Here is a 13,842-nt window from a genome sequence, read left to right as displayed (position 1 = left end):
TATGACCACCGTACACCCTGAAGGACAGAAACAACCAAAAATAAAAATCGTACATGATTCTATGAATTAACAAGATAAACTGTCATATAAAGTTCAATATTTTGCATCCTTGCTATTTAATGCCTTACTATAAAAATGAAATTTGTTCATCACCTTATTTTTTATAATTTATCAGCTTAACCTAAATGCTAGCTGATACTGAAGCTGAATCCATGTCCAGAGGTCAGCTAAGACACCTCTTATTTGAGCCACTCAAAAATAACTGTTTTTGGAAATTATTTGCTCTAAGAGAACTAGAAAACTACTAAAAATATAAAACAACAATACAGGAAAGGTTTTTCTTACTTTCATAAAGTCTGAGTGAATTTTATTAGAAGAGTTAGGTCTCATTCTCCATGGTCAGTGCAGGATTGCTCATACCTTCAAGAAAGAACGTAAGTTAGCAATTTGTTGTTGCTAGGGAGAGATTGTTTTTTCATCTATGAATTCCGCCCAGTATTCTTCCAAAGGTGTCTTGTACATAGTATGGGTGTTAATAAGGTTACACAGAAACACACACACACACAATACAGTTGGCCACAACTAGTGTCACAAAAAAGCTTTTTAGAAATAGAGACACACACGTGAGGAAGTAGGGGTATGAACAAAATACTGTAAGACACACTGAACCCAGCACTTCTCACATCACCTAAGGTACCACGTTCTCATTCTTCATCTACCTGCCTCAGTCGGGTCAAACTGATCTTTGAGCCCTTTCTCATCTCACCATTCTCATATTCCTCTTCCTTCTTCTGCACCATCCTTTAAACTTCAATTTCTCAACTCATCTATCAAAGTAACGGAAAATTCATCTAACATGCCCCCAAATTAAAAGCACATAGAAACCAGAAAATCACTTCTATGTTAATGTAGAACCATAAGGTGAAATATGAATCTCTTCTGAGAGGAAGAAGAGGGTTTTGTCTTTCTACCACCCAAATATACATCACTTCTTTGTCTCTAAGGAAACTGAAGGGTTCAAGAGGCAAGTAGGTGTCATCAGCTTTTATTTAGATAATACCTAGTACTTCCCATAGACTAAAAAATGGAATGGCACATCTGAAGGTGGAGAGACAGACACCAAATTATGAACACCCTCAATGGTGGGCTCTTCAGAGGACATATACACCCATTAAGTGGAGATTTTCTGGCTAACAGTGCCTTAATCATGGGTGTATAGTTTTCCACTCAAGGGACCACACATGTATACACACTCCAGCATGTATGATCACACACTTTGTTTAATCCTTACCAACCCTGAGAAATAAGCAGTATTTTAAAGAAGAGGAAACTAAGTCCAAAAAGAGGTGAATGAACAATTACCACACGCTGATTAGGTGCTCAAACTGGGATTTGATTATCAGATCTGACTTCAAAGACTTGCTTGTTCTTTGCCAATTAACTATACTGACCCAAGTAATCAAAAGATTAAAATCGACACCAATAACAAGAGAACTGTGAGTGGGATATGAAGAAATAACAGGCAGACAAAGTTACGGCAACCATGCAATCCCTTTACTTTGACATTTTCAAACTGGATAGAAATCTTAGAGTAAAAGAACTACATAACTTGAGATCCTTTTCAGCAGATACTTTTCAACCTTTTGTGGGCGTTAACTGCATTTTTTTCCAATTTAAAAGAATGTTACATTCTGAGTTTATTTCTATCATTGTATTTAATATGCAGTAGTAAAGATGTGGTTCTCTAAACTGGAAAAAAAAGCAATGTAGATCTCTTTCACAAAGTGATTTTCTATGGCTTACAGACATGAATCCGAGTACCTCAAAAATAGTCCTTTGAAGATAATTCTACACTTATAACGGTAGTCTGACTCCAAAACAAGAATTCCACAAGTAATAGAATGAAGAATTTCCACCACTTTTACCTTCTAAAAATAAACTATATCCAAGGCGTGCAACAAGTTTCCTTACCAGTTTTGCCTTTTCCCGGGTTTGTGCTGATCTCGCTCCAAGACTGAGAATCAGTAAGAAGGTGGCTCTGGGACTCTCTCAATGGCTTGGCAGGAAATTGATGGTTTTCAGAACTGAAAAATCATCATCATCATCATCATTACATTAACTCTTGATAGTATTAAGGTGAGTGTTTCTCAAAGGATGGACCTCAAACCACTTGTGGTGCAAGATAATTGCAGGAGTTACCCCAGAGAATTTGGGGAAAACCGGAACAAGGCAGTAAACCTCACTGACTCACAGTGAGTTAAGTCTCTCCTCAGTTCTCTTTTCTTTCTTCCGATTGCAATACGATGACAGTTGCTAACTTTGGCAAATCTCCATTTTTAACACAGAGAATAGGCCTGAGCCTTAGACTTGGGCAGGTAACGGAATCTAGTCAGAACCTAACAATATTTTATTGCCAATTTTATTTTCTTAAGGTATATTCTATGGCAAACTATACTATAGTTTCTCACTTATGACAGTGATATAAAGTTTGGTTTAAAGATAAATTTAAGTACCAATTTAAATAAATATATTAAAGAAAAATATTAATTTCACAAGTGGCACGTGGATATGGGAAAAAACATAAGAAGGTGATGGTGGAAAGGTAAGTTTCAGAAAAAACTGGCATAGCGTTTCTAAAGTAGCCTAACTGGTCTCGCACAAAGAATTCTCTGTCTTTCTCTCTAAAGCTGAAACAGTGAATTTGAACATTATCTTGCAGAAATGTTGAAAACACCTGACATTCTCAGGTCTTAAAAATCTGATGTTTAATTTGGGAAGTAAAGAGTTTAAAAGAAAGAATTTAAGTTTTAAAATTTAAGTAGATGTGCCACATACTGACCTATTGGATAATATGAAAAAATATACAATGATTAAAATAACATTTCACTTGATTAAAAAAATTATTTCCATAGAAAGTATTAGTGTACTTTTTACAACACCCTAACATAGTAACGATAATAATGTTCAAAAGAAAAAAACTACTTAAAATCCTTCCGACAGTAATTTCACATATATTTTTAAAGGATACGCCTATGCTCCTTAATAATTACCGCATTATCTAAAATTTGAGAATATTTCAATTTTGTGCAGCTTTAACAACCCTCATTAAAATTTTGGAGGAAAATCTTGAAAAAGAAAAGCTCCTATTCATATGAAAAACTGCTTATATTCTGATTCTGATTATTCCTCAAGAAAGGGACCACAGACCAGGTGCGGCGAGCCCAGTCCTGGTTCAGGGACTCCTGAGATTGGTTACTGCTAACAGCACTCTAACAAATGGCAAGGATCCATTCATTCAACAAGAGTCATTGAGGACGTATGACAACAATGAGCAACGTCTTTGATCTCGCGGAAATTTTGCTGTGATTGAGGAAGAGTAATAAAAAATAAGTCAGGTGATAATAAGAGCGATGACAATCATAAAAGACAGTATAAAGGGAAGGGAGAGGCAGGTTACTATTACCTGAAGGGTTTTAAAGATGGCCGCTACTGTGAAGTTACACCTGAGCAGAAAGTGAGTGACGAGAAGGCACAGACCATTCCGGCACCTGGAGGAAGGACCTTCAGGAAGGGGAACTGGCAGGTACAAAGGCACTAACTAATAAGGAACATGCTTGGTGTATCTGAGGAACAGCAAGATTATGTGTCCAAGAACTGTGAGTGATGGGAACGTGGTAAGGGATGACATCAGAGAGGTGCTCGGCGCCAGATCTGTCAGGACAAGGTAAGGACATTCATTAGCTTTCATGCTGAGAAGGATGGGAAACCAGTGGAAGGTTCTGAGCAGGAGAGTGGAACTACCTGATATACGTTTTAAAAGAATCACTCTGACTTTTTAATGGAGAATGGACTGGAGTTGGGAAAACATGGAGTCAGAAAGATCGGTAACGAAGGTACTGAAATACTCTATGTGAAAAATGACGGCTTCAACCAGGAAAGCACCAGGGAGGTGATAAGAAAGTATTCAGATAATAGATATATTTTGAGGGAACAACTATTTGTCTATCTATCCTAAATTTGATGATTTGCAAATGGAATGTTACACAGGGTCACTGAAAGGAGGGTATCTAGGGTGACTTCAAAGTTTCTGGCCCGAGCCCCTGGGAGAATGGAGATCACGACCCCGACTTATGAAAGAAGGGAGGAGAATCAGGTTTCAGGTGTGGGCAATGGTATAAGACGGCTGGGAATCAAGAGATCTGCTTGGCACTTGTTCAGTCAGCAATGACTTTAAGACATGTAGGTGGTAACGTTAAGTTGACAAATACACAGCTCTGGAGTACGGAGAGAAGACCAGCACTATCCACAGCAAATTTATACGAGCAAATCGGGGGAACTGTAGAATTCTGTAGAAGAGAATTTAGCCGTCAAAATCCAATCTCAACATTAAAAGGAAAGGGAAGAGAAGCCCAGAGAGGGTACTTGAACTATTCAAGATCACCTAGCCAGGTAACAGTGCCAGAAAGGATTTCTCCAACACCCATGGTACACTTAGCAGGAGAAACACTATCTCTAAAACCCAAACAGTGTTAAACCACAAAAACCACTTAACAAGGATAAAAAAAAATATTGAAAACTGCTGTTAAATGTTATAAAAGCATAAAGACATATTCTAAATAATTTATTAAACTAGATTTTTCTGCACTGAGGTTTTAAAAAAAACAGGATTTAGCTCTTGAATTTTCAAGCCAAAATTTATAGGGCAAGACCCAGTAAGACTCTGGTGGCCTTGAATGTCCCTGTGGCACAGATCAGAATGGCCTCCTCATTAACTGGAAAGGCCTAATCTGTACACAGCTCACTCTGGGGATGAGGTGGCAAATAGATTTCATCTTGTGACAATTTTAAATGATTCTGGAATGGCTACCAGGGTCACTGCCTTCTGAAGGATTCTGGTGTCATGTCAGGCTCCACAGGAGAAAGGCTGTGATCAGTGAGAAATGGGAACTGGACAGGAGGAGTGTAAGCAAAGGTGCCGTGCACAAGGTGTTCCTAAAAGGAAAATCTGTAAAATTTAAGATTATGATCATGCTTTTGCTATTGGCTTTCATTTAAAAATGAGAGGTATGGTCCTATTCCAAAATACAAAAATCTGTCTTAAAGATGTAAAACATAAGTTTTAAAGTTATAAACTTCATATAAAGCATTTTTAAAGTTTTGGTGGTTTTGCCTTTTGCCAGTTAGTAGCAAAGTGAGAATCAAATTTCAGGTCTTCCTCAAATGCTTGATAGACTGGAGCCAAGAGACTTAACGTGGAGGACGGTGTCTCCAGATAATGAATTCCCCAGACTCCTTCTCTCCACAGAAGTGGCTCAGATCATGCTTAGAGATCTTGAAAGAGTCCACCAGGAACACGGTGCACACTGCTAACAGGACTATCAAGCAGGTGGCTGGGATTCCATTTGATCTTCTAAGGCCTGATCCAGGGAAGTTTTTCTGATCTCTTTCTAACAGTTCCCACGGAGAGGAGAGACCTGGAGGGTCAGAGGGAAAGTCTACCTGGCTGCTCACTTGATCATAAGGAGACTAACTTGGGCTTACAATTTTTTTCTTTTAAGCACTACATTTAGAAAATCATACTATATTTCAATAAACCAAAGTGTATAGAGAATTAGCACCTGTTTACTGACCACCCAGATGACTACTAGAATTGTACGATTGTAACTAAAGCCCTCTAGGGACCCCTCCCCAGTCACACTTTCCTCCCTCCTCCATCCCAAGTGGAAACCAGTTGTAGTAAATTATCTTAAGTTCTTAAAATTTTTTTTCAAAGGAACATATAATCATAGGACTCGAGGATAAAATATATTATTTGAAAGTAAAATAGAAAAAAAAACAAAAAAAAACGGGATTACTTTTTGGATGTTGAATTCAATCCTGCAGGAGTAGATGGTTGTTCGGGATCCTGGTTAACAAGGCAAGTTGGAAAGGAGCAGCCATCACCTAGACTGTAATTAAAATAAACACAATTGCGCAGTAAAAAAGATGACGTCTGTGAGTAGAACATAATTATATTATGGACAAAATGTGTGCATCAGACATTGCCTTCAATACAGCATGTTTATGGGGATGTGATGATGTGACGAACTGATTTCCATATGGATGTAACAGTGAATCATAATATAATACTTTTTAAAAATAGGAGTTCTTTCGCAGAATTAGAGATCTTTTGTTGGATGACTTGCATTAGTCTAAAGGCTGAATACTTTCACAACAAAGTACCTTGAAAAAACGGGGAGCAACCAGTACCTCTTCTCATCACCAAAAACCTGTCGCATATTTTTACCGAAACCCAAGCTGAATCCGTTCTTATCTGTTCCATGTCGAAAGACTGGACTTCTAAATGCCTCTACAAGAGATGGGAGAGCAATCACATGAGTAAAGAGCACATCAACCAGTAACCCCTAGAGTTAGAAATGACCAGGTTGAATGAGGAAACTCTGAAAACCAATGGCTGGCTTCCCCTGACTACTTATGTGCCTACCAATAGCCCTGCAGTGAAGATGGTCTATTCTGCTAAAACAAATAGAAAATATGACTAGATCTACTTTAATTTTTAAGTAACCCTTTTATTCTTGCAGCAGCACACATGCATTGAAGAAAATCAGAAAATGCCAACAAGCAAATAAATGAAAACTTTACATCTGTTAGATCTTTATTAGATAGGTGGCTGGCTGGCTGACTAGAAATAGATACAAATATATGGATTTTTTAACCAAAGTGAGACTACAACCTTTTTTCAGTTAATAAATTCCATTTTCCAGTTTCATTAAAATTTTATCTCATCCAATCGTAAATGTTTTTTCTAGCTGATTAAAAATGTACTTTAAAGTCTCTGTCCAAGTCAGGATCCAGTGCAGAATCATACGCTGTATTCAGTTATGCCCACTTTGCTTATGGAAGCTGAGGTTCAGAGGGGCTGTGGGACTCGCCCAAAATCACACAAAAAATAAACAACAGCAGTGGAACTTGAACAAGGTCATCAATGTTCTATTAATGTGGTATGTTATCACTGATTGATCTTTGTATCTTAAACCACTCTCACATTCCTGGGATAAATCCTAGTTGATCATGGTATATAATCCTCTTAATATGTTACTAGATTTAGTTTACAGATGTTACTGAGGGTTTTTGCACATATATTTATAAAGGATTTTGGTCTGTAGCCTTCTTGTGGTATCTCTGACTTTGGTCAGACAATATTAGGGCAATGCTGGCCTCATAGAATGAGTTAGGAAATTTCCCTCTCTCCTAATTTTTGGCAGAGTTTAAGAAAAATTGGTGTTAATTCTACTTAAATGTTTGGTAGACTCACCAGTGAAACCATCTTGTCTTGGGCGTTTCTTTGTTGGTAGGTTTTAAATTAGTGATTCAATCTCCTTACTTGTTACAGGTCTATTTAAGGTTTTTATTCCTTCTTGAGTCAAACTGGTAGTTTGCGTGTTCCTAAGAATGTGTCCATTTCACCTAGGTGATCTAATTTTTTGATGTACAATTGTTCACGGAATTCTCTTACAATCATTTTCCATTTCTGCAAAGCTGGGAGTCATGATTTCTGATTTTCATGATTGAAGTCCTCTTTTTTTCTTTCTCACTATAGGCTTGTCAAATTTGTTGATATTTTCAATGAACTAACTGATTTCGTTGATCTTCTGTTTTTTTAAATTCTCTATTCCCATTATCTGCTGTCTAATTTTTATTATTTTCCACCTTTTCCTAGCTTTGGGTTTACTTTGCTCTCCTTTTTGTAGTTCCTTAAGGTGTAAAGTTACTGACTTGAGGAATTCCTGCTTTACCGTCAGCATTTATGGCTGTACATTGCCTGCAAAGCACTGCTTTTGCTGCACCCCATCTCTGTAGGGCTTCTGGAATTCGGTTTTCTCTGCCTGAGATGGTCTGTCTCTTTCCATGACTGATTGCTTAGATTAAATACTTTTCATTTTAGTGAGCTCTTGCCTGACCACTCTGCCCCAGCAGGTTCCCTTCACCACCTCTAGCCCTTGATTCACACTTTAGCATCTTGTTTCCTTCAAAGCACTTTGCATTTTCTAGTCACTTTCATGTTTGGCTACTGACTTTCCGTGTCCGTCTCTGGACTGTTTCAACCTTGCTCACCACTGTATATACACAATGTTTCACACACAATGGACAGTCAAAAAATAAATGGAATGAGTGAATTTGTATTTGTCCCACAAGACAATACGGGAAATAAGAGTGATTTTTACAGTTTCAGGACAGGTTAGCATTTACTCATATAGCAACTTCTGATGAATGTCTAGTTTTGTATTTAAAGTTCTGTTAACTACAAGAATTGGATACTCACCTAATGTAGATTTATTTTTGCTGACTAGCCAACAATGATAGCCAAACAGAGAAGACAAGCTGACAGAAAACATAGCTGCAGCAAAGAATAAAAACATAATATGGAACTTGGCTTGAGTATCAGGTAGGCCATTCTATAAAGAAAGGAAGAAAATAAAATGTTTTGTCAAAGGGATGAGTATTTCCCTATGTTTATAAATAAGATTTTTGTTTGTTTAAATTTTTCCTTAAATTTAGATCTGGAGAAAGATACATGGCGTTATGTTAAAACTTTGAGAAAAAAATACATCTTCAGATTCAAATAAATGTTTACTATAACATGAGTATATATATATATATGGAAAAGATTAAAATTTGGACTATTTCGTTTGTTTTGTACCACCAAATTCATAGAAAAACTATGGTAATATGTGTATAAACTTTATCAGTAGGAAGCAAGATAAAAGGAAGCTACAGAATATAGTTTTGAATTAACTTTCTGAAAATGTTTTGTTAACATATTCCAGATTGACTGACGTTTGAACAGTTTTATTATAATGCCAGAAAATGAAGGTGAACTGGCACAAGTTAACTACTATTCTCATTGATGCTTTACATCACTACAAACAAACAAGAATCAACTACAAGAACACATACAACACACCCACAATAAGGCTTTAAGCGATTTTAAATAATGTTTTCACTGCAAAGGTCAACACCCGTGTATAACACCTATCTAACATAAACCTTACAACACCTTTTGGATGAAAACAGCCATCCCGGAGCAAAACCAGATTGCCTCTCACTGTGCATATGTCCAAGGAGATCTGCCCTCCCTCCTGCATGGCAGGCTTGGGGACACTGAGTGAAGCACCTGAGCTGCTAGGAGGGGTCCCCTGCTGAGGCTGCTCCAGTGACCTGTACTATCTGCCAGACTGACCCAGGTCACAAGCTCTCACTGACGGCTTTGACAGCAGAGTCCTCACACTGAAAACCAGTCATTCCTCCACACACACCTTTGTGGTTTGGATATGAAACCATCCTCAGGAATGAGGAGCAGTGAGGCATATGCTCTCGGACAGTCGTCAGGGGTCATTCTTCTCGCTGGACACGGAAGTGTTCTTGAACGCGAGGAGCATGGTCATTCGCCCTTGTATTCCTAGCGCTTAGCGATGTAACCCACACATAGTAGGCACTCAATAAATCTCTGGTACTGAATGTGGCTCGAATCTCACGTCAATGATCCAGCAATTCAGAAAGTCTTACCATAAATGAAGGATCATTTAATGCATGTAATAAAGCAATTCTGGCAGGGGATAACTTTTTTTTTTTTTTAAACTATTGTTTGATGTTCATGAGGAGTTAAGTCTCTTTGGGTATTTAAAAACCACAATTAGAATTTCATTTTGCTTACATTTAAAATATACAGTGCAGAAAAGAAAATGAGCTGCCTAAAGCATATACCTAATAACAATTCAGGACATCATAGACATAACAGTTTGATAATCTTTTTACACATAAAGAAATACTTCTGTTTTTAAATACTGGAAAAAAAAAACTTCTTATATAGTCAATTCTCGTTATTCGCAGTGGTGATGTTCTACAAAGTTGCCATGAACACCGAATCTGTGAACCCTGAACCACCTCTTCCAGGGAAAATACAGGGTTAGATTCCTGCAAACCTCTGGTTACAACATTTTTGTCAAATGATCAATATGTAACCTTGTTCTATGCATGCTTCTGCTTATAATCACCTTATTAATACCTTATTTAACATATATTAAATAACATAAAACTCACAGCCAACAGCATCATAACTTAATGCCTGAAGGAAGCTTATCTAAACACACGTATTTTCTCCAGGAGGCACATCACAGCCTCTTCTTTTGCTCAGAAACACTAGACAGCACTTCAGTGCTGCGCTTGCGGACCTTTTAAACAATGAAATCACCAACAAAAAAAGCACAAAAATGCAAAAGACGTGGCACTAAATACACTGAAAAGCACACTTATTTACAGTATGCGAGTTCAAACAGGAAGGCAGCAGGTCATCTTGTTTGATCTCGACTGGAAATGTGCACATGGGTGACTCAAGTGTTTCCTACTCTGTGTATGTCTGCAAATGACCACAAAAGCTATGCTGAGTATTTACTTTGAGGTTACAAATAAACGTGAGCAAGTAGGTGAATTCACAAACACGGAATCTGCGAATAATGAGGACTGATTATATAAAAATTAGCTCTGTCTATAACATTAGTGCCTAAATTAATTCACTACTGAAAATCTATATATGTATTTTTGTATACCAAAAAAAGTCACCAAGGTAATGACTTACGGTCCAAAATTTGATAAAATACTGTAAATCTGTAGCAGCAATAAAAACGCAGTACAGCAGAGAATAAGCCAAGAAAAGGAGGAAAAATTTATAATTTGAAAATCCAACACAATTGTTCACCCTGTTAACAAAACAAAAAACAACATTTTCAATGAGTTTTGCATTGTCTCCCTAGGTATACACAGGTTCAACCTTAACAGAAGTATTTGGTCTCCTATCATTTAAAATTTATTGGTGTTTCTTTAAGCATAACTCATAAGATTTCTTTACACATACAAACATTTAAAGACATTCATTTCACTAGAAAGGAATTTCTGTGTTCAGCTTTTTAAAATTTGATATGTAATTCTGCTTCAAACAATCATGAACCCTGTAACTGTATTTCCTGCCCAATTATTCAAATAAGCACATGCCTTAAGCCTAGATCTTGTGAGAAATCTACTAATATCAAGCAGATAAGGGGAATTTTCTAAGTTCTTCTCTATGTTACCTTTGGGTTTGATTCCTAACTACGATTAAGTAATTTAAAAATCTTTCAGGCTTTCCCAAATTAGATGAAGTCTCTTCACAAGCCACTTGCCGTTAGGGCACCACTGAAGCAACCAGATGATCAAAGTACATTAAATGGGAGGTTTAAGAAAAGAAACAGGACTGGGAGCCAGGCAGCCAGGTCATCATGCACATTTGATGCTAACTAACTATGAGGCCCTAATAAAGTGCGACAGTCTCTAAGAACTTCATTTTCCTTCTCTGTCAAAAAAAGCACTGTGAGATCTTTTCTGAGCACCAGCTTTATGTGCTATGATTCCAAATATGGAGATTTATAATTCTCCGTTTTTACTCTGGAGTCATTATATTTGGAGATGGGGGTGGGGACGGTAAGAATTCCAACTACTTTATTAATAAACATAAATACAAATACCACTTGTACTTTATAGTCATTTTTCTATCAAAGCTTTTAATTTTTTTCCTTTTTCATAAAGACAAGGGAATTCCTGGACGATCTTGTACAAACATGACACAAGACCTAGATGGAAGGTTAACTCTGTTAACTGGTATAACATACCCATTGCATCGAACATACATGTTTCCTCTCCTCAGATACCTTTGTTTCTGCTCTAATGTGGGTAAGGTAACCTCGCTCTCTATTGACTTTCTCAATGTTTACAGTGGAACTATGCTGATATGAAAAATGTTTACTCAACTGCGCCTAAGGTTAACAATACTGTATTGTGCACTCAAAATTTTAAGAGAACAGAGTTCATGGTAAGTGTTCCTGCAATAAAAAAATTTTTAATTAAAAAATTAAAAATTAAACATTTACTGGGCTTATGAAAATACTAGAAATTTGGGGGGAAAATGAAAAATGTTTATATCTTCCTCCCTCAAAAGATACAAGGTAAAGGGAACAGCATTAGATTTAGTCATGCTGGAACTTAAGGGTATTTTGTATGGCAAATGAATTCATAAAGAGGGCAAAAATTGTGCGTGCACCTTGTATGAGCACAGTCACATCTGCAGCTCTAGAAGATTCCAGTACGAGTGCAAACCAGTTACTGAGATTGCCTCTTAGGATATCTGAAGGAAGTAACGGCAAGAAAGAATACTGCAGACAGTTCCATACAAGCCTCATCTAATTGTGTTCTGTTACAAAAGGACAGGGGACATTCCCTTCACTTACTTGTACTGGTTTCAGGAGGAGAGAATGGACAGACAAAGGCTGAGAACATTAAGACTGGACCATGTGGATGAAGACAATGACCCTTTTGAGGACTAGGGGAACATGAGAATAGGAAAGACTGTTTCTCTTCCAAGAGGAATGTAAGAAGCAGCTTTTGTATCAGATGACAAATAGCATTTTTATAGAAAGCAAAATGATTTTGAATATAGATTTTTACAACATCTAATTTAGCCTACTTTAACTTCTACTTAGGGGCATGGTGTAATTTGTCAGAGAAAGTCAGTAAATAATGACCAAGTATTTTAGAGTTCGATATGTACTTCATACTTGAGGAAATACAGTAATAATACATATTTTTAATAATACTTTACTTTCTTAAAAACAGGCAGCTTTATTAGAAAAACTTCAAGTGAAGCACTGTGTATAATTTATGTGTACATTTTGGTGTAATTTCTGGGAATTATTTCAGAATTTCTGTGTTTATACACATGCAAAAAAGAAACGCATTTGCTCTGAGCAAATATGAGAAAATAACTTTTACATTGTAAACCAACTGGTGTTAAAATTATTTCATGGAAACTCTCCTGAATAAAGAAAGGTTCTTCTGAGTTAACTAAACAAATATCACAAACTAAATCTGAAAGGACCTCCTAGGTCAGCAAAGGCAAGATATCATTCATAAAACGATTTAAAAAGATCAATGATTCAACTTATTATGTTATAAAGGAAAGAACTTAAGCATAGGGCCATACTCACCATGGGCAATGATGATCCATCTTCAAAATACATCTAAAAAAAAAAAAACCACACACACAAAACTCAACATCCCACAAAACTGTAATCCCCATACATTATAAAAAGGAAATATAAAACAGTTACTTCAAAAGAGTGGTGGCAAGTAAAATATTGCAAGATTATTTACTTATCTAAAAACTGAGTAATAGCACAAGTCCTCATCTAAAACAAACCCTGTGGCCAATTATATATGATACAATAATAGAACTTTAAATTCAACATACACAAGCTTTAAGGTGCAAATAAAATAACTCGTTTTCTAAAAACAATGCAGTATGTTAATATATAACTATCTTATGCTAAAGAAAGTGCAAAATGTCAACGTATTTACAGAAAGTCTGGATAAAACTTTTCTGTTAATGTCCAGTCTTAAGCCAAGTAGTACTGTCCTTGGACCTTTAATTATATAACACCAGACTGTCATGAAGCTGATCATCTTTATAAAGATGGAACTCAGTTACAGAAGGATTTGTTAACTAGAACTAGCCAAGTCTGAGTTGCTAAAAATCATGCACTTCATTCATGTCCAAATGAATCGGGGGGAAAAGGGACAATTCATCATGGTCCTCAGCCACACTCAGAAAAGGAAATTAACACATTATATAAAAAGAGCACCAGCATGTAGACATTTTAGAAGTAAAAGGTGTTCTTACTTATCACAGACGGAACAGTGATGGCAGCGGTCTGGTTTTATGAGTTGGCATCTGTCACAATAGCGGATTGCTACGAA

General features: G+C 36.7%; 1 protein-coding gene across 1 annotated transcript in view; it reads right to left on the bottom strand.

Annotated features, from left to right (window-relative positions):
• Positions 1 to 13,842, bottom strand: part of ZDHHC2 (zinc finger DHHC-type palmitoyltransferase 2) — a 54,786-nt gene that overhangs the window by 4,077 nt on the left and 36,867 nt on the right. The window contains exons 5-12 of the mRNA XM_031440212.2: positions 13,766 to 13,835; positions 13,074 to 13,106; positions 10,637 to 10,757; positions 8,324 to 8,456; positions 6,223 to 6,349; positions 5,856 to 5,948; positions 1,972 to 2,084; positions 346 to 420 (exon numbers count right to left, since the gene is read on the bottom strand). Coding sequence (XP_031296072.2) covers positions 380 to 420; positions 1,972 to 2,084; positions 5,856 to 5,948; positions 6,223 to 6,349; positions 8,324 to 8,456; positions 10,637 to 10,757; positions 13,074 to 13,106; positions 13,766 to 13,835 — 731 coding nt within the window. The 3' untranslated portion in view covers positions 346 to 379. The remainder of the gene's footprint in view (positions 1 to 345; positions 421 to 1,971; positions 2,085 to 5,855; positions 5,949 to 6,222; positions 6,350 to 8,323; positions 8,457 to 10,636; positions 10,758 to 13,073; positions 13,107 to 13,765; positions 13,836 to 13,842) is intronic.

This window comes from Camelus dromedarius, chromosome 22, assembly GCF_036321535.1.
Source record: "Camelus dromedarius isolate mCamDro1 chromosome 22, mCamDro1.pat, whole genome shotgun sequence".
In the NCBI taxonomy this organism is placed as follows: domain Eukaryota; kingdom Metazoa; phylum Chordata; class Mammalia; order Artiodactyla; family Camelidae; genus Camelus; species Camelus dromedarius.
This window is presented reverse-complemented; position numbering and strand designations above follow the sequence as displayed.